The following is a 24808-nucleotide window of genomic DNA, read 5'->3' on the forward strand; positions in this document are numbered from 1 at the left end:
AGTCCTGTGCAGGTTGAGGAGCGGGTACAGGGAGACATCCCTTTGAGGAGTTCGCTTCTCAGGAAACATGATATGGAGATCAGCAACCTGTGGACAGCGTGGCAGATCGTTTCCTTGTTGGGGCCATCTCCAGCCTGGTCCTATACAGGCCAGGCTAGAGACAGCGATTCCCCTGGTGTGCCAGACTCGCTTCTGCTCACCAAAGCTCTTGCTTGACCTGGACCAGCTGCCTCTCTTCCTTGTTTGTCATCATATGTGACCCTCCTCTTGTGCAGAGGTACTGGGAAGAAGCAGAAGTTTCAATTTGAATTATTGGCTCTATAATAAGCTTCACTCTGTATCTAGATGAACTCCTCTTTGACAAAGCACAAGTGACCTGATCTGTGCCACGTTTCACCCAGGAGAATCCCTTATTACTGTGGGCAGGAGTACAGTTTAGAATGGCCACTGTGACCCTGACTGCCGAGATTGCTGCCTAGAGTATCAGGCAGCAATACAACTCCACATTTCAACACGCATATTAAAATCATGACTTCTACTTGCAGTCTTCTTTCTGCAATGAAAAAAGCCCAGCTTCTGACCCACTGGCTGGATTCAGTACCCAAATTCTCTGGTTTTCACTCCCATGTGGATCATGGTAGTTTGTATCTCTAAATCCCTTGTCTTGCAAGTTTGCTGCGTATGCAGCATGGTTCCTCCTTGATCACTGGCACCAGGTCCGTGAGTTATCGCAGGCATGGTGCCAAGTGGTATCTGCATCAGTCCTCCTCTGGGCCAGCTTGTCTAGACTGCCACATCCCCATGGGACACTCTGGCCTAATCCTTATCATCAGTTACCCTGCTGGGTTTGTGCTTGACCCAGATCTATGGCCCTAAATAGACCAAAAGTATGTAACAGGGTTTTGTTAAGAGGTGTTTTCTAAGATGAAGTTCTGGCAAAAGAAGAGTCCCTAGGAAAGCAGAGCGCCTCAAGTGAGCCTGATTTATTTCCCCTTGGCTCTTTTGTTGTCTTTTCTTAGTTTATAAATCAAACGGGTGTTCTTCTACTTTCATCCCTGTGGGGTAAACCCAACTCATAAATAAAGTAGAAAAATAATCAAGCTACCTTCATTCCGCATCATTCATCAGCACTGAAAGAGTTCTTTGCAGATTAGACTGCTTTCTCCCTGGTTGCTTATTGCTAGTGCTGCTCTGGCTCGTTGAAGTAAGAGTTTTCAGTTTCTTACAGGCTGCTAAAAAGAAAATTTTTTATTTCATTTTAGAAAACACAGCTGCCTTTTGGTTTTCAAACTGAGAGAAAAGGGCTCGGGAGCTCTGTTTACTGAGTAATACACAGAGGTAATAGCAATCTGCATGTCTATAATGTTTTTACCTGACTACTTCAAAGCACTCAACAGAAAGAAGTATGATTTGCAGGAAGGGTGAGAATAAGCCAGTAAGTTGCCTAATGCTTACGGGGTGGAGCGGAGCAGTTCTTCAAGGCATGGAAATGAGGCCATCTTCTATATGATTTTAAAAGAATGGGAGCTGTAACTAAGCAAGTGAGAGAATTTCATCCGCTCAATACACGTGTACGCACACAGTGACATATAAACGTATGGCTTTGTTTAGCTTTCACATTTTCAGCAATGCATTTTTGGAATCACTGGATTTCATCTAAAGATTATTGAACCCCAAATGTGTCCTTTCCTCCTGGTTTCAGGATTCCCAATGACAATGGCTGCTGCTGCTTTTCTGTATGTTCAATGCAAGCGTGACAAAATGACTGTGGTGAGCTATACACGGTTTAAGAAGCATGTAAGAGCCACTGCACGTGCAGCCCAGGCAGCATTTTAATTTTCTGCACCACAGATGACTCTGGTTGCAATAAATTTACTGTGAGTAGACTAATTGCAAAATAACCCTAATTGAGTAGTTATCAGTGAACAACATCCTGTGGAACAGAACTGCTTACAATTAATAGCATTTAAGCCATACACTGGTATTCTGCAGAACACTGAGATATAATTACACCATGTACAGAGATTGTTTTCTGTTCTGGAAACTATGTTTCCCGCACTTCTTTCATTGTAAAGGGCCGTTTCAAGATTCAGTACTTGCATTTTAGGCGAAATGAGTTTTATTAAATAAGTAGTGTGTGTCTTCTCTCCCCTTACATGCATAAAGTAGAACCAACTGTAATATAAACAGTGAAGCTGTGGCGCTGTAAGGAGAAAAATGAGTTCTTGGGAAGAATGTATGTTGCCAGTGATTCTCAGATTAACTTTTATTATGGCCATATGTTCAAGTTCGGATAGTTAAAATGAGGATGGAAGTAATGAAAGGATACCTCATTGTTTTGGCTGAAGGTGGACCCTACCTCATTGTATGGATGAGGACTGGAGTATATAATTTATGTGATGAAAATGCATGTGAATGCTAGGACCCAACGTGCATATAAGCCCCTGTCACCAGACTGGATGTGCAGGCAGCTGTCCCACCGTAGGACTGCCTGTGTTGCTGAGGGGTAAGCAGTGCACGCTGGTCATTGGAAGGGAGTGATGAGGCAGCCTTGATGTAAGAGCTGCCAAAACACTTCCCTTGCTCACAGCTGATTGTTCCATGGGCAGAGCGCCAAATGAATGAATTGTCCTCAGAAACTGGATCTGACCAGCGGGTCAGAAACTGGACAAGTTTTTTTGCAGAAGGAAGATCTATCTGTGTGCACCTCGTAAGGGAGCTGGAATTGCTAGAAATGTCCTTGTGGCATCCCAAAACAGGGTGGCATTGATTTGCCACCTCCCTGCATCTCTGGGAACAGCTGCAGTGCAGAGGACAGGAGACTGGTGTTTCTCAGGGATGGGTGAGCTTGTGGCATTGCAGAGCTGAGGGAATCTTCTCCCAAAAATAAAGCCGCTATGAGCATGGTCTGGCTCTGCCAGCGCTGTCTTGAGTAGCTTTAGCTTTGGTTTTAGGAGAAATTCAGTGAGGGGAAGACTGTGTTTGGTGTCTATGCCAATTAATCCTTTGATTTAAATACAGACAATTCATGTCTGGATCATCTGCAAGTTTAGGAAGGGGAGAATGAAATCAGACTCATGTTCTTCTGTTTATTCCACTTGACTCTACTGTCTGGTCATGTTTTCCTGCGTTAGGCCTGTCTGGTCACCTGTGGATCTGGTGGCTGCAGAGTTGGTGCTGGACAGGCCAGCAGACTTGCAGAAAAACATCTTGATGAATGGCACCTTAAGGAAATGCTGAGAGCAATGCATGACACAAGGAATGGAGAGCAGAAGGGCTGGAAAATTCATGGTCAGCAGCCCTATTTCTCACCAAGCCTCTGTTTTGGAAAATGATATCGTTTTATGGAGCATTAAAGGAGGAGCGTGGGCAAGCGTGGGAGAGGATAATAGCTAAATGTGGCCTTGCTGAAAACCTCCTGGGAAGAGAGCGTGAGGGTAGCAGAAGCTCAGTGAATATTTTGATAAAGATTATTGTGTATGTACAGAGATGGAAGAAGAGTACTTAAGTGATCGCTAATGCTTCCCAGTGATCCTGAAATGTGTGGACAGAGTGTGGGGAGGAGAGAGTCAAATACAACTATGGCTAGGGAAAATTATTGGTACAATGGTATGAGCTGGAGGGGGAACAAGAAAATAAAAACACAGAAACAAACAACAAAACCAAACCAAAGCCACCAAACCCAACCTCCCTCTGTAGTAGGAAAACTTGAGTCATACTGGCAGTCATGGTTTTTTCATGTAAACTAGGTGTTGGACCTTCGAAGCGGACTAATTGCAGTGATTTTAGTAGACAGATCTTTAAGAGGAAACACAGCATCCAATTCTCCTATTTTTATGCAATGCTGAGCAAGCAGCTGTGTGATGTAAATGCACAGTAGTACTGAACTGAGCTTGAGTTAAGGTTGCACAAGCAGCCTCAATGTTGTATTCTTTCCTAATTTGGCTTTGCAACCATAACAAAACTGTGTTAGTGTCATTGTTCTGCACTAATGGTAAGCATGCAACCACAACTTTCAATTTACTTTTTGGTTCAGGCCTAAAATGCCACCAAGAACACAAGAAGATTGCTGGGGCTGACTTACTAGAAAATCAGGATTTGTTACAGGATTAAGTATATAGTTAAAGGGCATGGACCCGTTTTTGGGTGCGGGTTTTTGAAAGGGTACATTTATTTGATGTATTTCAGCAGTCACTGAGCTTTATGAGACCAGTGGCTGTTTTGTAATGTCTTTCCTTGGAAATCAGGAAGAGTTGTTTAAGGGATCTACTCTGAATTAAAATGCCAACAGTCTAGGCATGAAGCCAATCTTACAGGACATTAATGCCATTTTAAGACTCCAAACTGTAATTTACTTGTTTTCATTGAAAATATTTCTTATGCAGAAGGTAGTTTTAAAACATCAGTCTTTTTTATCCCTGGGTAATCATGACTGCTATAGAAAAAGCGAATGACAAGAATCTGTAGCTGAGCAACCTTAGAAAAGATTTTGAAATTGCTCAATGTATATTTAGTCTTCCAAATAAATGCTCATCTTTGATAGCTTGAGAGCGTGTTAGAAGTGAATAGCCCTGATTTCCTTGGTCTCACTATTTTAGTATCCAGGGTATGGCACTGGTTTATCATGTAGTTTTGTCAAAGAGGTTATTCCTGATTGACACATTTGTAAGGGAGAACAGAGTACTCCCAACACCCGTATCTGCTGCTGTCACCATCAGGCTTGGTTTAATGCACATTAAACTCTGAATTATTCTATTTAGAGTTTTACTATAAAATAATATTGGCTTTAAAGTCTTGGCCCTACTGAAAGGTCTGTGGCAAAAGTCCATCATTTTCCTTCTCTATTTTTCTCATCAGCCTCTAGGGAAGCTAAAGAATTTATCAGCCATTTCTCCTAGAGCTTGCTGAAGCTGGATCATCACTACCATCTCTTGCGTTTCGTGCTTCCCTGTCAGTCTTTTTCCAGTGATTGTCACTGTCACCAGTTCTCCAGCTTTGCACCATGGTGATGCACAAATGTGAAATTAGGGGAAAGGTTTTCTGACCTGTTTCCCTTCCATTTTTATCTGTTTGACTCAGCAACCTCAACCTGGTACAAGAACTTATGTGTGATGGTTACTGGTGAGAGATGCCGGTTGTGCAGTGTGCCATTTGATTGCTTCTGCATTAGAGACCTGGGAAAAGCACAGTAGTAACTGTCTGTCTCTTCATCTGGTAGCTATTAGCATGTCTGATATATTTGCACCAAAAAAAAAAAATCCATTTCCTTTGTTTAAGGGTGGCTAGGAAGGGAACTGGGTTTTTTAATTATCATACATTTCAAAGACTGCCTGGTGCTGTATTAGTTTCCACAGTAAATTTTTTAAGGTAAAGTGACAAAACAGTAATTTTTCATTATGAATCAGCTATCCATGAAAGATTGGATTTAGGTCAGAATTTATTACCCTATGGAATTGAAGCCAATATTTAACATAATGTCAGCTATCTTGATATTAGAGAATTTTAATGGCTATGCAATTTTACTCAATGATTAAGTTATTTCAGTTGTGTAGTATATGTCTAGGCAACTTGATGTACAGAGCCTTGAGATGAAAATTGGATAAACATGGAAAATGGTGATTGATTGGGGGAAGGTTGCAATAATGTCTGCCTTGATATACCTTTTATTGTTAAATTATTTATCTAATGCATTCTCCTACACTTTTAGGAGTCTTTAAGTTGGCATTAAATCGATGTTTAAATCTTCACAGTCAGAAAGGTCTCATAACTCAAACTGATAAATAACTTCTAACATATCAGGAGGAATAATGATCCATCTTAATATCTGAAAGTAGGAAAGATATTATTCTTTCTATTTGCTATGAATCCATGTAGACGGACTGAGCCATAAACCAGAAGAATTAAGATTAGGAGACAGAAAGAAATATTAGAAAGAAAAAGTATAGTAGTAGTTTGTCTGGGGAATTGAGAGTAAAGTCTATTTGCTTTGAAAGATGAGTAAAAATTTTCACCAGGACTTGAGCAGAATAGGCTGAGTTGACATTCACGTGCTGGCTGTCCTCAGAGGGCACACACAAATCCTTCCAGAAGTCTGTGGCATGGCTCGTTCCTGGCGGCAAAGAGAAGAGAAGGGCCACAATTACTTTGTCTGCCCAGACGTATTGAGCATCTACTCCAGATGGCTAAGCCTACCTTCGACTGATTTATGCTCAGGGTGTAGATGGTACATGGTGGATCAGTGGAATAGAAACAAGGGGCCTTGGAAGAGCTGGAAGCAAAACCACAGGATGGATGGCATTTGGATTTGTCCCTTGGAGCTAGTGGATAAGACTGATCCCATGCAAATGGCCATCAAAACAGCCCACGTACTGCGAAGCCTAGGTGCACTTGTGCTCTGCCCTGCATGTCCTCTCTCATATGTCCTCTTGCCTAGAGTTTCTAAATACAGATTATTAATTTTGTATTGCACTGTCCAGAAAACAGAATAGATAATTTGTTTTTTCCTCATCTGCCAAGAGTTATACAGCAAGGGCCTGGGTTATTTATCTAGAAGGCAGATAACAGGATCAGCAAGCACAGCTGAAGCTGCCCTTTTGTTGACTCTGTACCAGTTTAAACTTCAGAAAGAAATATTAAGAACACTCAATAGGCAAAAAATATTCAGTAAACCTAGTGAAGAATGGATGGGACGTGAAAGTTCCTTTCTACCTTAAAGGCAGCAATATTGTTGCAGACTAATGCTGTAATTTTCTTTAATTAGTAGGAGGCTTTTTTGTTTTTTGAGATAGAAATGGAAAAAATTATCCTATGGATAAATAGAATCTCCAAATGAGTTTTCATCTTCAAGCATTACAAATTTATTTCAACCTATATCTAAAACTGTCCAGCTGCAGTAGCACAAAGCTGCCCTAAATAAACCTTCAAAACTTCTGAAGTTTGTCCAGAATTCAAGCAGATCATGAAAACCTTGTGTCAGCCCTGAATAATGCGTTTCAAAGCTGATGAAACATATTTCATCATTTACATAAATCTTGAGTAGAACTAATTGTGATTTGACAATTTTCATTATCTTAGCTGAGAATGGAAAATGATAATTGTGAGGTGGCCTAAATTGGCGTAGCTTCATTTGGATAAATCAGTGTACCTGACCAACCCTGCAGCTTTTCTAAAATGCCATCATCTTCCTTTCAAACAGCATTTGCCTATGCTGAGGCAAAATGCAGAAAATCCTCCATTTCTTCAGATTAATTGAATTAAGCTAGACTGGAAATTGCGTAATACTACACAGGAGGCCGTTAGCATCCCTAAAACTTCAAGCTTTGAAGAGCAGTTTCCCCAGCAGTTCAAGCTCCCTACCTGGGCCCGTTTATTGCTTTGAACATGCAGACATACTTTTATGATTCATAATCATCCATAAAGAAATTTAACAGTTATTTAAAATGCTCTGTTGGGAAGGCTCAGTAGTTATTAATTAATAATGCATCAGTAAAGCAACAAAAAGGCAGGTGAAGTTGCAGTTAGGAGTATTGATGGGGTCTCTGCTGCCTTCGAAGTTGTGTTTGTGTCTTGTTTCCCCAGGGTTAGTTCATCAGTGTGCACTGACTCTGGGTTCTTCTCCTCTTCATACTCCAGGCACTTTCTTTAGAAAATACTGACTGATATATGAATATGTCCATAATTAAAAGTAAATCAAAGTGCATGTTAGCATGCTGGTGTGGGTTAAGAGGTATAAACTGATCCTTAACTTGATTTCAGTGCCAGAAACTTGTCAGGGACTTGTGAGAAGAGAACAGAAGCATCTTTGAAATGCAGAAAATTTAAGGCTAAGTATAAAAAGGAAAAAAAAAAATCTGCTTTGAGCTGCTGTTCAGTATTGCTAAAGAGAATTAGCAGTTGAAGTGTGTACTTTAATAAGTTTAGAGACAACAGTGTCACCAGTTTATTAGAGTGCCGGTGAGGATCAATGTGGTGCAGGTCAGTGCAAACCTGGTGTAAGTGGCATTAGAGTTTGACCAAGTGAATGTTGCTGCTTTTGAAGGGAAAGGAACTCTCTGGAGATTACCTGTACCTACTGCTGGCTCAGAGTGGAGCTCTATTTAGCAGTATTTTGTTCACATTTTACTTTCATGCTGATTACAACATTTGCAATGCGTCCTATTTTTGTGTATAATTGGTAATCTGGAAACGTTACTTGGTGTGCAAGATTTAATATTAGTTCCTGCTGTCATGCTGACAATGAATTAGCTTTTTGGACTCTATCATATGTTCTCAGCAGGCACATATGTAATTAAAATGAGCACACGTTGAGTTTCATATTAACACTCAAATCACCTTTGGCAAAAGGTCTCTCTGTTCTTTTGGGATTATACACTAGTGCAATGTAATTATAGTGTCAGGTATAATTGTTATTTTTAAATTCTTCTTCATTTAACATTGCACTAACCCTTTCCATACTAATTGACTTTGGATTTGGAGAATGATGTTGTTCTAATAAAAGGATTGTGAGCAAACAGGCATTCTATTTCAGATGTTGTCTTCAACTCTGTGAAAGTTGTCCTGTTGAACAGTAAGAATTTGGTGTCACAGGTCATTGAATTAGTTGACATAAAGAGTCATTCTAGAAAGTAAATATGCTTTTACATGAAGGAAAAGATGGTACTTACTGTGACAGTAGAGTCAGGGTGATAAGCAAACTACTTTTTCTTTTTACTTTACCTATTCTGAAGTATTCTAAAAGATTTACTTCTGAGGAAATTTCTTTTAAGTACTGCCTTAGAGGTATATTTTCTCTGGGTTTCTTCTTTTAACATGGAATTTTGGTGGTGATGTTAAAAACATCTTTCAGTTCATGATAAGCAGTACCATTAAACTGAATGTAAATGTAAAAAGGGAAGGGATTGTTTAACATGGATAAACTAGAATATTTAAATAGTAACCTGGTTTTGATAGAAAATATAATGCTTTCTTCTTAACCTTAAGAATCAGTTGTAGTGTTTTCAATAAGCAGTTATTTTGTGCAGCCCTTCAGCAGACAGTGCAGTCTGCACTCTGCAGCTTCTTTTGTAGACGAGCAGGCTGGCACTGGGTGTTTGGAAGTAAATGCATGTTGGTGTCTGGACAACACGCCTAGTTATACAGTTTAGTTTTAGATGGTCATAGAATCATAGAATCGTAGAATCATTTTGGTTGGAAAAGACCTTTAAGATCAAGTCCAACCAAAAACCTAGTCCTGTGAGGAGCAGGGGATTGGACTCGATGATCCTTATGGGTCCCCTCCAACTCAAGATATTTTATGAGTCTAGGATTCTATAATGTAAAAAAAAAAGACTTTTTTCCAACTCTAGAAATAAATACTCAAGCTGATCAGATATGAAGACAGTTCAACTACATGTTTTAAAGCAAAGTTACAGCAAAACCAGCTGAGTTGTAAAAGGGGACATGCGCAGTATCCGCTGAGGGATCTCGACTTTACCTGTGGAAACAATAAGGTCTATACCACCAAAAACTCTTCTAAGCATCCTCAACAAGCTACTTTGGCCTGTATTTTTGATGGTATTAGTCAGATCTACAGTCTTCCAGCACTTCAGGTGAGTGTGACAGGAGCCAAGTGCTCAGATTGGTAGTGAGCAGTTTTCCAGAGGCAGGTGTCACTGGGGCACAAGGAGAAGAATCCTCAAAAATGACTCAGTCTTAGTGGAGGCCAGGTGATGGTTTCTGCCCTGTCAGTCTCAGGGAAGAAGAGCAGAGAGTGAGTAGTGTGTGTATGGATAAACAGTTCACCTTCTAGCAACTGAAGAACTAACAGGAAGAGATTTTTCATCATTCCTTTAATGTCAAAATAAAGATATTGGAAAAGAAATTGTATTTGAAGGAAATTACAGCTCAGTTGTATTTGATTCTTTTAGCTAAAATTGGAGATTGTTAAGGAAGCTCAAAGTTAATCTGCATTTATATAGATGAAGAATTGTTCAGAGCTGGAATGTGAGCAAACTGAGCAAAATTTGGCTCAGACATGCTAATTCTCTTTTGATACTAATTTTACACTGTCGATTCTCCATTGATTTCAGATGGATGACTCCTGCTGCATAGCGGGAGATGGACTGAAACAAATTCAGCAGATGTAGCAACATAACTCTTTTCAGTTCTGCATATTAACTCCTTGCCTTAAAAAGTAATATCTATCCTTAGCTACAATTAAAAGTAATCTTTGGAGGTTTTTAGCTTTTAAGCTATGAGAAGGATGAATTCCTGGTAGTCCACGGCCATGCAGAAGTGCCTCACTAATCCTACCCTTGCAGATAATGAAATTTATTACCATTTTTGCAACAAAGCTGTGGGGCTTTTTCCCTGTATTGCTTCCCCCCTCCACCTCCTCATCTGAGGATGCTCCAATTATTAATTAAGAGAAGGACTGGCCTAATCTACCCTACATGCTGATTTTGCTGCTGTCATTCAGGTGCTTGGTGTCTGAGGACTGTGGAGCACTTGTTCTTCAGTCCAGGAGTCTGCAGTTAATGGCAAGCTTTAACCAACTGACAGCCAGGGAGTCTTTCAGTTATTACTGCTATGCTCTGCCAATATTTCTTATTTTCCCTGGTCTCCTTTTTAAATAAACATGTCATTTTACAATCTGTGAGATGTTTCTTGTGTTTCACACTTTCTCATCTCCTAGATTAGTTTTGCTTAGCAGTGGTGCTGCCAGTTGATTTTTATGTCCTACGGTACCATAAAAGCCAAGTTGTGAATGAATTTGCTAAGTTTGGGGCTCCATCTTTTCAGAGGAGGAGGAACTGAATTAAATCTGAATGCAGAGGGGTTTTTTGTTTGTTTTTTTGGTTTTTTAAGCCTCCCCGTGTGATAGGGGTGGTCAAATAGCTTGTGTGTAAGTGAACAGGTAGCAGGGAAAAAAAAAATTGTACTGGAAAGCCAATGCTACTGAATTGCATCTAGAGCTTCAAAGCATTTGTTAGCACTCGCTAATTAAAATGCAAAACTAGTTGGACATGTGCCCTGTCTCATAGTACACTGCACCATTAAGTTATTCCTAGAGATCCACACTAATCCATCGCGCTCACTTCTGCCAAACTCCCCAGATTCAGTGGTTGGAATAAACTGTGCACAAGCAGAGCCTCCCTGAAGCCAAGGTCCTGCTAAACCGCCGCCAGCACACGGGCAGGGGTGTTGGAAGGGCGGTGGGATCAGTCTCAACTACAGCAAATGGCAGGTGCCTGGTGCCAAATCTGGTGCCTCAACTGCTAACATGGAGAGTCGCAGAATGGGAAGGCACGCTCTGAGAAGCAGAGCTAAAATCATTTTAGAAATAATATCCATTATTATTTTGTCCATAGAAGCTCAGCATTATTTTTTTTTTATTTTAAACATTGCACAGATATTAATCTTTTGCAGTAGAGTGGACTCTTCTACAAGTTACTGTTTAAGCAGCTCCTTGACATCCAAGGGCATCATACCCTTGTTAAAATCTGAGGAAAAATTTATAACTCTGGTTTATAAATTATGGTATTATTGCAAGAATGTACTTCGCATACAGATTCTCCCCAGATGCTTTTAACAGCAGCCAGTAACTTAGTCAATAAAATGACATTTTCTGCACATTGGGTTTTTTTAACAAGTCTGAAATGTCTAGTGAAATACATAAAAATCACTTTATTTTGCTTTTGTTGAACATTTTCCTTTGCCAGCAATTTGATTTTCCTTTGTTTTCCCCTGTTGGTATGTTAATGGGATTTTTTTTTTTATACCATGATGGAGTAATAGAGTGAAAGTCTTATATTTTAGCAACAAAATTACATTATTTCTATTCTTTGCCAGTAAATGTAAGTGTGAATATACATCCTTGTGCAAACCAATACAAATAATCTTCTTCAGACATTTTTAAAAAATCAAGCTCAGTTAAGATGGAACAGATAGTAATTTGTTCCTTGCAAAAATACTGTGTAGGAATTGTTTTCCCAATTGGTTCAAATGGATGAAGGCTAAAGGGCCAGTGTCCATATCCACCTGCTGAGGCTGTAGTCCGCTCATTCTGGTTAGCGATGTTTCTAAGTACACACCTGCTATTCAGGTGTGAAATGGGGAATTAATATTATGTCTTCAGTTTCTCATGCTTGTTTAATTATGTATGTTTATGAATTGAAGAGATATGTTTAATATGTAAAATGTGTGTGGTGAGCTTTTGGAATTGCTGGGAATGCTCCCCCTGGGTAGTGCGGGGTGCGTGTGTTTGCCGCTACGGCAGCTTGCAGGGCTGGAGTCAGCCTGCTCCAGGGCAGGGTTTGGGTTCAGTTGTAGCAGAGAAGGCATTTAACAGCTGTCTTGTAAATGGGTATTTCACTCGCACAGAACCAATCACAATGAAGCATGGAATTCAAGATATGATTTTCAAGGCGCCCTAATTGGATTAGAGGGATTGTATTAAAGATATGTTGGCTATGAAATGTTTAGAGGATTAATGCTCAATGATTTTCTTCTTAAACAATCTTTACTAATCCCTCTTGATCAGAAGCAGCTTCTGGAAAGCATTCGAGCCAGGAAGGAGAGCCCAGCCCTACCTTTCCCATCTCCAGGAAGAGAGATACAGGTTGTAATGTGCAGTGCACAGAGCAAAATCTTCCATTTTAATTAGATCCAGAGTACACATTGTCACTAGTGCTTGGATTCTCAAAAAATGCATATATTTGTCTCCTGTGCATTTTGCATGTTAGTGAGCAGTTTTGCAGTGTAAGGGTTGCCTGTACCTGTAGAAGAATTAACATCCATCTCCTGACCTGACCATATATGTTAAAATCTAGCTAAAGTAGTGTGACATTATTTATTACTCAAATGTTACTGTAACTTAGCACGCCATATGAGTAATCTTTTGAAGTCTGCCAAAGGAACCAGTGTTAATTGCTTACAGTAGAATGTATTTGCTGTTGGAAGTGTCACAATATAATTATGTTGCATTTCTCTAGCTGATAAGTAATATACTACGAGAAGATTGGTCCCCTTTTTCTTCTGTCAGGTAAAATTATTCACACTCGTCCTCTAAGTAGTACCCGATAGCAGGCTTTCTTGAAGAACAACAACTGATCAATGATAAAATAATTTATGTGTTACTATTTAGATGGATAAATGAGAAGTACTTTATATAGGGAATGTGAGGTAGACATGGTGAGGTTATGTACTTCTTTAGAAATTTAAACTATGTAGACTTAGCTCATTTAATGCACATGATACAGAGAAAAGTAAAATAATCATATAGATGAATGCCAATATTAAGGGAAGGCGTGGATCTTCGAGAAGTATTTAGTGCTCTAATTCCTGTCTAATGGTTCCCATTTCTGCTTATCAAAAGGACTTTGTCACCTGAGGAACCTGGGAGCAGTGGGTGAAGAGCTGGGGGAGCTTTAAGCAGAGAGGCTGGAATTGTCTTGGTCTTGCTGGGAGTACCTGCAGAGCTGGAAGTGAATCTGCTAACACTGGAGCTGAAGTCTCCTTTTTGTGTTGGTTTTGCTGACCAGAGATAACAAGAAATCACAGGTGCTACAGGGGAAAGCCTGCAGAAACAGAATGGCTGGGCTTCTGCAGCTCTCTTGCTTGGCAGGAGATTTGGTTTGGGTCATGTAGGAGAACCATTGCTTGTCAGTGTCCTTTGACATAAAGGATATTTGACAATAGTTATATGTCAGCACACGTGCTGAAAAACATATAATCTGAATGCAGAAACTGCATTCTTTTTTTCTATGGGAAGCCAGTTTTTCAGGTATGACGTTTTAGTTTCAATATTTCAATTCCAGTTATTTCTTAACAAACTTACCAGTGTATGCAGTGTGCGTATACACACACAAGGCACACATGTATTTACAGCACATACACATATATTAATCTGATGTCTCACACATCTTTCATTGCCACAGTGTGAGGTTCTTAAAAGCATTCAGCTGTGTCCTAGCCCTGCAACTTTTGAAATCCATAAAATTTGACTGAAAGCGATGCAGAGGAAACAAAGCCTGACAGCTTTGGAGTGAATCTGCTCCAACATGTGCTATTTATCTTTTCTCTCTCGACTCTGTTGTGAAATTCCTGCTCCTTTCACTTGCAGTGCAACTAGTGTCAGCTGAAATGTAAGGCTGAGATCTTACGACACGTGGACACAAGGTTTGCGGGTTTATTTTTGGTTTTGCTGGTGTCAGTCTTTATTCTCGGTACCTAACTAGACCTTTTCAAACTAGCTTTGTAAAATACCCATGAAAGTCTGGACTTTTTTGGACTGTTCCCAACATTATATTCATAATTATCTTGGGCACGGAATAAAGGTAGACTCTGTCCTTCCAATTCTGCATTCAAAAAATAGGAGACAGATGTAATGGGAATCTCAAAGGAAGGATTAATTTCGAGTTAGCAGACCAGATCCTTGTATGGTATAAATTAACTTGGTCCTGGCCTTACACCAGCTGATTATGATGATTAACTGTTCATTTCTTAAGAATATCTGGGGAAAGTTACTTTACATAGGACTTTAAAGATGACACCACAGTAAAACAGAATGGGAAGACACTGATCAGTCAGGTAACAGACATGATTTTATCTACCTATTCATTTCTTACGTGTGTACTGGTGAGACTGCTATCTCCCAGGAGGTTATGTCAAGTAGAGACTATTTTAACTATGTAATTGCTTATATTTTCACTCCTTATTGATTATTCATGCTGTGAGCATGACAGGAAGGGATGGAATAAAGGTTACAGATGTGCCAGTCTCCAAATGCACTGCACAACACAGAAATTGTCGCTGGAGTCAACAAAGGCTGATTAAAATGCTAATTTGAGGCATGAGCCTTGGTAGGGCTCTATTGCTGATATGCTTGGGATTTGCTACGTAGATATTGTTGCTTTCTTGTTTAATGTATGCCTTGGTTCATGTGTAGTGACTGATTGGCTTTCAGCTTTCTGTTCCTTGGAGGATTAAACTTGCTGATGATTTGAGGCAGAAGAGAAAGTCTGAACTAAGGACATTTTCTGTGTTTTCTTCTTATCCTACTCAAGAACTGTAATGATTTCTCCAGGAGGGGAGGGAGCGCAGTGCTTCAGTGTGGAGAAGAGCTGACTCCAAAGCCCATTGCTGGGTGGTGAGCCTGCCATTGGTGTCTAGGTTATTCCATCTGCAGCGAGAGAGCTGGCATCTTGTGTGTAATTCAGCCAACCTAAATCAGTAGTCACCTGTCTAATTCAGGTGCCCTTAGGGCAAACTGCAGGACTTGGAAGCACCTATTGCCTTGGAGAAACCTGAGTCTATCTGCAGAAAGAATCCTTGTTGCCACTCTGACCAATTCTGCCTCCGTTGCCTTCGCTTGCACAGCCTCTGCAGAGTCCTTCTGTCTCCATGGACTGTTTGGAAAGGCTGGTGTGTTAAATTAGGCACCTAAATTATGTTTCCATACTTGGGTGGCATGAATCTCACCATTGCCACTGATCAGAGGGGCAGGGGACTGCAGGCAGCTCGATTGCCAGCAGCACTGGCAGGGGCTCTCCAGGAAGGATGTGCTGGTGGCCAGTGGCCCATAGCATGTACCAGCTAAACAAGCTGCCCCGAGGAACTGCGTACCCCCCAGCGCTGCGTTGCTGGTTTTGTAGCAGCCAGAGTGCTGTTGGCATGGCAGTAGCTGTGTCCAGAAAAAGCAAATAGTGGATGAAGTTTTATAAATGCTTCAGTTTGGGTTTGTGTCACCACTTTTCTTGGGAGTGGTAGGATGACTTACCTAGTCTGGCAAATTCCTGTTCTCATCAGTTTTGGACTGTTGAAAGGAGCATCCTTAGCAACAGTTGGTGGTGGGAAAGATACCCAAACACATGCCTCATCTCAACCCTTTCACTGCTTTTTTTCTTTCTGTAACTCCTCTCCTGATGAACACCCGCTTTCCCTGACAGTGGTCACTGCTGGGTGGGAGTGAGCTCTTCGGCCACGAGACCTGAATGAAGTGTCTCACCCTGCAGTGAGCTCTCTGGGAGAGGAGATGGCTCCACACATTAAGAAAACCTTCACACCTTGTGTTTTAACCATAAAAGACAGGCCTGTTGTGGTTTTTTTTTTTCTTTTCTCTTGAGTGTATTGTCACAGAACTGGCACATTCATGAATTACTCCTGGTTCCTGTGATTAGCTGGTTTGTCTCCAAAAGTTTTGACTCTGAGCTGGTGGTCCCAATCTGAGTGGGGCACTGGTTAGTGCTGAGAGCCCAGCTGGGGAAAGCTGTCTTTTATTAGAGCATTTTCTTTGAGCTGTAATGGTACAGGTACCTGTAAATAGCAATCTTTCTCGTTTCCAAGAGTGTTACCTACCAAGGGTTAAGTCAGACTAAGGTATAAGATGCAAGAGGAGTGAACAGTCTTTGCAAGGAATATTTGTATCTGTTATTGGATCTACTTTATATTATCTCTCTGAAGTCCAGTAATGTTATTCAATATAGTAAAAATAACCTAATGCTCACTTAGAAGGCATTTTGTATTCACCCTAATAACACTGATCATGATGCACTAATTGGCTGTTAATTAACATGATAAATATTATCATTAGGAAATTCATTCTAATTCAACATTAATTAATTTACTGTTGCTTTTGAGTGTTATTTATTTATTCATGAGAGTCAGTGGGAAAAGGGAGAAAATGCTTGGCTAACACACTCCAGCAAAAATACAAATAATTGAGATTTGTCTCCCAGGAATGCTACCATTTTCATAATTAGAATAGTCAGAGAAGCAAACTTGTTACTGAGATTATTGGCCTGCCTAGATAAGTATCGTACTAAATTAAATTTAGTGTGTGTTGCAAGTGCAGTATAGCGGGATCTGATAATTAGTCGGTCATTTGCAGATCATGAAAATGGTTTCAGTAACTGCTCGAGACTGTCTACAAGACAGAACAAAGTTTCTGTATGGAATATAGCAGGCTGCTTCAAACTGAATGCTCCCTGGTTTTGTTTAAATTTAGTTGATATAAATGTGCTGTCGCAGCAAACACACAGGCACACGTACACATAACCCGAAGTTCTGTACTGAGGTTGGTTTTGAACAGTCCTGTGTTATCCCAACTGCTTTCATGGATTTTGTGATACAAAAGATTTCTGTCTTTGTTCTCAAGATTCTTGCATTTCTTCATTTACAATGATTCCTTCAAATCATGCTGAAAAGGTCCACAAGGTTTTCTGGTGCAAGGTGTCTTTCTGGATTTGCTTAATGGATGATACCTGCCCCAATGGGTTCTTGGTCCTTCAGTGAGTCTTGGAAGCTGTGCATGAAGCACAAATATTAAATAGCTACAACTGAAGGATGACAAAGCTGGGATGGAAATGTTTTCTTTCAAATTACAAAACAGAAAATTATCTTTTTTTTTTTTTCCCCTTTGGGAAAAGATAGAAACAATTAATCTTCTCGTGATTCAGCTGTGAATATGAAATAGTTCTACATGTGTTTTCTATCTTCCTTCCTTCCTTCTTTCCTGGACTTTATTTTTCTGTAGAAATCTCTCCAGCACAGTGGTTGCAGCAGAACTCAAACTAAATCTGTAATGACAGTGAGTTTCCCTCCTTACATGAAATTCTGCAGGGATGCAGAGCTGCTTAGCAGTTCACAAACTCACTTTAGAGAAACTTCCAGTGATCTGAAGGGAATTGTCCAGCTGTAAGGCAGTGGCTCTTCTCCTCTGACTGCCCTAAGTTTATACTGTCACCCTCTGAAATGATTAAAGCAGACTCAAAATGCCCACATCAGCAGCCCCTTTGTTCCAGGCCAGGGCTTCTGCTCAGCATGGAAAGAACATTACTGAAATCTGTCTCTTTAATGTTAAATGGACTAGTCATTGAGTGCTTGTAAATTATGTCTTGCAGCTTCCCACCTACCTTGCATTGATTTTTGCTTATGGGTTACTTGGTCACATGAACTTACAGAGGATCATAAATTGCTTCTGTAATTCATGGTAGAGTCTGAGAATGAAAAATACTAGAGTGGGGTTGTTGAGATAAAACATGACTGCAAAAAAAAGTGACTATCCACTTTTCAATAGCAGCATGATTTCTGAAATTTTATCTGAAGTGCTCAACGCTAACTCACAGATAAAAAGTATGTGTAACGGCAATTTTAAGGAAATCTACAGAACTTAACTAGCAACATCTCATTCTGTAAACACATCCATCTCAAATCCCTGTGCCCTGGGGACAGTTGCACAGAAGATCTCCGCAGCTGATTTCACCTCTCCTACTTTGCCAAGCAAGTTAAAAGCCATTAAAAGAAGCCACACAAATGACCGGTCATGTTAATTGTCTTCATCAGGAACTTGGTTTGTTTTGCTAGAGGTGAAACCCAGCCCCTCTTTGACCCGGGTGGTGGATGTGCTCAGTGCTGATGCCCTGAGATGCTGAACGCCATCAGGTCATGCTGCTTCTTAGAGGCACAGAGGGCAGGCGATGGCCTTGCAGCGAGCAGGACGTGTCTGTGCTACGCAGAGCTCTGTGTGGCTGCTTGGTTGTCACTATACATATTCACCAAAAATATGCATGCTGCTCAGCCCACTTTTTGGTGGATACCCTTATTTGCCAGAGGGATCTTCTACACTGTGACTAGACCAAAGGGCCTTTTATGTATAAAGAGTAATACTAATCTAAAATATATATATATATATATATGCTCATCTAAAATATTTCTTTTTTCTTTTTTTTTCCACTAAAGATGTCTGCAAGGGCCACCATGGAAACAAATTAATAATTTCCTAGACTGGAGGTGAAAATTTGCATCCCAAAGTTAAAATTAATGTTGCTAAAGATAGTTTTCTAGATTCTGACATAGGAAAAATTGCTTTTTCATCTAAGTGCGATGAACACATCCTGTGCTTCAGGAGTTACCTTGCCTGTGCAAGGTGTCTTCGCTGGAGGGTGCTGCAAGAAGACAGAACATCCCTTCTTGAGCCTGATAGCAAATGAAGCACTTGATGTAAAGGATCATTGGGCCTTAACTCCAGCAAGAGTTCTGGATAAGTCCGGATAAATGTTGCTGTTATTGAGTCCTCAGACAAAGGCATCTCATCAGGTCCTGATGGCTCACTGGTAAATTGCTCAGTGAAGTTTTTTGTTGTTTTCATATAACTCCAACTACTTCTGTTACTAGATCTGTAGCAAAAATTGGTTTTTCTAAATGAAGGATTTTAAAAAAAAATTTTTTTTTAGTCTCATCGCCATTTGAACAAGGCAAAACTGGTTTTCCTCTAACCAAACTGGAGAACATTTTCAGACGAAAGCCAAGCCTGGAAATTTTCAACCTGCTGTGTCATTATGAGTTGTGAGCAATTGAAAAGAAGGAGTATATAGTAGGAATTTGAGTTCGTCAACTACCACTCAGCAGTAGTTTCTTCTGCTGCAGAAATGGTTCAGCTGAAGGGAATGGGGCTGCTCCTGTGAGTTTAAGTAGGGACTGCAGAGTTCTGCCTCTTCGGAGTGATTATGGCTAGTACTCATGCTATAATGACAAGGCTTCTGATTGCATTTATGGATGTAATAGCAGTAAATAGTGTGCTGAACTGCTCAGCAATAACTCTTCTGATGTCCTCTATCCATTGATTCATGCTATCAAGGCAGAGTACACACAGGCAGCTGTGTTCAGATGGAGTTGACAGTGTTCAGGTATCTCTGCACAGAGGTATTCTGTTGAATACCCAGGACAATACCAAGCTGAGAGTAGAACTTGATGGTTTGATTTACAAAAATTAATATGGCTCACAAAATTCATTAAAAGATTGCTTCATGCTGCTAAAGAAGTCTGATGATCTCATTAATCAGCAATAGAAGTCGAAGATTAGCAGGTTGGCTCTGAGTTATACTGGTGGATGATTGAGCATAATGTGGCTCCACAACAAATATGAAAATGATTGCACTATGTTTATTATTCTGGCATTTAGTAATACTGCAGTTGTTGAAGATTAAACTCTTAATTATGTGTATTGATATCTCTGGACTCTGGAAAGCACAAGTTGAATGTGCACTAGAGCTGAGACTCTTCTATTACCTGCAAAAATAGGTGTGGGTTTTCCTGCTAACACACGTTGATGTCAGTCCTGTCACGCTTTGAGCAGGGCACCAGAAGGGCAACTCTTGCTTTTCTCAGTAAGTTTGTGAAAGACACCTGGTCACAGAGGAAAATGCCACATTTTGTTTAGAGTGTAGGATAGCAAAATAAATACGCTTTGATACCAGGGCTAGAAAATGTTTGTTATGAGCTGGATGAGCTGTTTTTTCTTGTATTAACATTGTGGGCTTTTTATTGCATTTTATAAAACACCGATCTGCATAAGTTACCTTAGAAGAAGGGGATTCCCTGAACACGTAGGAAAGTTACTTGACAGGCAGTGTCCACACTCAGAGAAGCTTTCTGGGTGAGATGCTCCAGTGGCAGGCTACTTGAATTAGCACCCTCAGTGAGCCTCAGTGCATGTGGCACATGGTAATGTAGTGATGGCCCTGAAGTAGCTATCAAATGCAAGTGCTACCTTAAAATCCTTTCAGATTTTTATCACTGATGAATGGTATGATGTTAAGTGAAATCATCTGATGCATCTTCTGTATCTTCTGTCTTGACATCCAGAAGGGGATGCCCTCCTACCTGACAGGCAGGTCATTAATGTGCAGGTATTAACATGATGTGCAAGACTTTGATATGCACAAGTTTTACAGAAATGCAGTGGCTAGAGCTATTCAGATCTTGACGTGGTTCATGCAGCTTTGAAGTATTACTGTATTTTTTAGTAATTGAATGTTTCCTGCCAATTTCATCTTATTTGCAAACCAGGCTGGTTCTTTATCAGTGGGGTAGTCTGCAAAATTGAGGGTGCTAGTCAGCCACAGGCTCAAACCAGGGAAGTAACCGTATAGAGCAGAAGTAACAGGTATTCTGACAGATGGAAAAAAATACAACATTCTTACCTTTGTGAAATTCCAGGCAGCCAAGAATAGGATTAGATTAAAGAATCCATAATAGCATGCAGATGGAAAATGGGACTACAAAAGCCTAAACCCAAAAGAGAAGGAAGGAAGGAGCACATGGAAAAAGAAGTTAGAGTAGGAAAATAGCAGAGAGGAAGTAAGTCACTATAGGAAATTATTAAAGAAACTCAATGAAGTGAGGTGGCATTTCAGGTGAAAATTTAGGAGGATTTTGTTTTCAGCAGTTGCTAGATAATTATAGTGTGGGTATTGAAAGTAAGTTAGTTTAAAATAAAAGACCCACAATATGGCTATTTTAAATTCCCCTCACCTTCTACATATCATTGCAGAAAGCCACTAATTTCAGAAGAGAGGTATCCAAAAATGTTAATGAAAACCACTAAAAATATTTTAGTCCATTAACGGGACATCATCAGCTTGAAATCAAAGCAGTTTAAAAGAAAAATGGGTTGGTTTAGCAATTGCAATTGCCCTTCTTTCCCCTGTCAGTTCTCCTTGCAAGCACATTTCCTTTCTTTCACGGTCCCTTTCTGTCCCTGTCACTGTGCAAAAACCCTGAGCATACACGTTGAGAAGCTCATCAGCCATGTGGGAGAAACAGTGGAATTAAGCATAGGCAAATGGCTGTAATAAACTGAAAATGATAGAAAAAAATTAAATTTAAGCTTTTAAAAAATCTTTTAATGCTGTTCATCTGAGTTTTACTGAATTAGTGGCAAAGGCTTTTTTAAAGAAATACCATTTAAGTTATTGGTGCCCAATAGAGTGCCCAGTAGAGTGATTCCTGGGACTGGAAGTTTCCTGATGGGTAGTCTGAATACAACTGGAGGCAATAAAATGACGTTAATTTATGAGCAGTACTACTGCAGATGGATGTTCCTTGGGGGGCTGCAGAGAGGTAAGTATCTTCTACATGGGGCAGTGAGCCTCTGGGATGTTGTAGGCTTCTTCATGTTCAGTATCTTTTATGTTCCTGGATAGGCACATAGCTGCCTCTTAGCCCCTTATGTGGTCCAGGAGCACTCAACAAGCTGTTGAACTGAAGAATGAACATCATTTTTAATGAATATCAGTTTTTGGATAAAATATTATTTTTCTTACACTGCATTCAGGTTTTTGACTTGAGGAGCTGTTAACACAAACCAAAAACAAAGCACTTGAAATTTCTGAGTAAAAATGTCCCTCCAGCTCTCCCATTAATCAGTACATCCCGTCTTAACCTTGCTTTAGAACATGGAGACCAGAAATTCCTCCATTAAAAGTGAACATCAGTTTTAAATAGGATTGTAAGAGCCTCTCTCCTACATGAAGTGGTGAAGATATACAGGTTGCCATTTAAATGTTCCAAGATACATCTGATGATACATATAAATGCTATAATTTGAGATAATCCTCAGCAGCTGTTAAGTAGCAGTTTCACCAGCTTTTCAGCGGAGCTGTGCTTATCACAGGAATGAGCATCTTTTGTTAAACTGCGGGTTTAATTCCTGAGGGAGTGGGGGAAAGTTGGCCTTGGCATTTTTTTTAATATTTGAACAGTACTTAGAAACTTTGAGGTGATTCCTTTGAAGATGCAAATGTGCATACCCAGGTAGAGCTTGGCCCAACTCATAAACATTTGGCTGCTTAGCTGTGTTCACGCAGCCTTATTCAGGCTGAGGCAGGCAGACAGGGCTGCGTGGGGAAGGCTGGCATGGCTGCTGCCCGGGGCGTGATGACCCTGTGTGGTGATGGAGGAGAGGGATATGATCTTGATGGCATGCAGGCTGGCACCCCTCTTGAGTTCTCGCTTCTCCTTAGAAACTGCTTTTGAAGAAGAGCCAAGGTGAAATGTGTACTGCTCTCTGCACCCCTGCCCTGTGGATACACTCAGAGATGTCCTGTGTTTTGTTTTCAAACAGGAAAAACCAACAACAATGTACAGTGGGATGAGGACTCCGTAGAATACATGCCAGCCAACCCAGTCAGGATCGCATTTGTCTTGGTTGTTCATGGCAGAGCTTCTCGGCAGCTCCAACGCATGTTTAAGGCTATTTACCATAAAGACCATTTTTATTACATTCATGTTGACAAGGTAATATATCACTGGTTATAAATTGCCTGTCTTGCCATCTCTCAGTGTACCCATCTTCATTGTCTTTTCTTTACCTCTGTTGCATAGAGTGCATGTCACTTCTTGTCTTTCCATCTGTTATATGTTTGGAGCCTCTTGTTTTTCTTTTTTTTTTTCTTTCTTTCTTTCTTATCTTCTCTGTGTAACAGTCTTCATTTCTCTTTATATGTGTGTGAGTATCTATCCATGTCTGTCTGTTATATGTTTAGTTAACAGTAATGGAGAAGTTGGTGCAGACTGACAGTGGTGGCCCACTGGATGGAGGGCTGACCTGAGGTGTCTTGGGCAAGTTACTTTACTTCACGCTGTAAAAGGGAGATAATAACAGTCACCTCCTTTACCATAGCACTTCGAGATCTACTGATGACAAATAAGAGCAGTTACTCTGATTAGTAATTACTGTAGTTGTAACACAAAGAATTAAACAGGGTTCTCTGTACATTTCCAAGTAAGCATTTAGCAAAAGAAGATGGTGTGCCATAGTAAGTGAGGGCAAAGCAATGGCAATGCTCAGTGAGTGAAGAACTAGAGTTGCTGGTTAGTGAATAGAGAGAGGGACAATTTTGGACAGAGTAACTTGAATGTGTTACTTTTTCTCCTGTAAAGCGATCCAATTACTTGCACCGACAAGTGCTGCAGTTTGCCAACCAGTACCCAAACGTGAGAGTCACTTCTTGGAGAATGGCAACTATCTGGGGAGGAGCAAGTCTTCTGACTACCTACCTGCAGACCATGAGGGACTTAATGGAGATGAATGACTGGCCATGGGATTTCTTCATTAACCTCAGTGCTGCTGACTACCCAATCAGGTACAATGAGTATTTTAAGAATGTACATGTTTTGTTCCTAAAGAAAATATGTATTGAGGGATATAAGGGATGACATGTCCATGCTGTGCTGCAAGAAGCAGAGGTCAGAGGGGCAGTTTCTTCTGTCTTACAGCAGAAGACTCCTCTTGGTGAGGCTGGTGTCTTGACAGCCACACTTTAGCCAAGGAGACAATCACCTGACTGTACCCCATGTGTCTGCCACTTACCTAGGAGGGACTGTGAGCAGGCGAGCAGCACCAGTTCTTCACTTTTACTGAGGAAGCAGGGGCCGCTCTATTTACTTGTTATTTCCAGCAAGGGGCACCTACAGGAGAGGATGAGCAAAGCAGCAGGAAGTACTGGAGCTCAGCAAATGAACCCCAGGCATGGAGAGGTTCCTGCCTTCCAGGAACAACTTCAACAGTTTGATTTGATGTCTCAGAGAGTGTTGAAGGTATGAATATAGATTCAGTGAAGGTAATGTTCTCCTCTTCCTTTTTTTAGTACTTTTTCTGCAGAGGATAATGATAGTAGAAGTGACAACTACGTTGCTAGGAGTCAATTATATCTTCAGCAGCAACCATTGCCTGAATATCTTTATTCAGATGGCATCAGGCAAAGAACTTAACGCACCACCACATGACAAGGCTTGTGATTTTAAGTGAAATTATATTTTTTCAAGATATACATAACCCAGACCCCGCAACTGCGTTCCCTAAGGTTTACTACATTGTGCAAAAGTACATAGTACGTAAAACAAACAAAAAAACCAACAAAACAAGCAAACAAAAAAAAAAACCAAAACAACCCACCTGAAAAAAAACCAAGACCCAACCCACCAAAAAAACAAGTATCCATAAACTGTTGGGTTTAGGCTATAAAGAGATTATCAAGAAGAGGGAAAG

General features: G+C 40.4%; 1 protein-coding gene across 1 annotated transcript in view; it reads left to right on the forward strand.

Moving 5' to 3' along the window:
* Positions 1–24808, forward strand: part of XYLT1 (xylosyltransferase 1) — a 90473-nt gene that overhangs the window by 4877 nt on the left and 60788 nt on the right. The window contains exons 3-4 of the mRNA XM_010163118.2: positions 22883–23055; positions 23701–23903. Of these exons, the coding sequence (XP_010161420.2) occupies positions 22883–23055; positions 23701–23903 (376 nt within the window). The remainder of the gene's footprint in view (positions 1–22882; positions 23056–23700; positions 23904–24808) is intronic.

The sequence above is a fragment of the Antrostomus carolinensis genome, unplaced genomic scaffold (genome assembly GCF_000700745.2).
Source record: "Antrostomus carolinensis isolate BGI_N321 unplaced genomic scaffold, ASM70074v2 scaffold17762, whole genome shotgun sequence".
In the NCBI taxonomy this organism is placed as follows: Eukaryota; Metazoa; Chordata; class Aves; order Caprimulgiformes; family Caprimulgidae; genus Antrostomus; species Antrostomus carolinensis.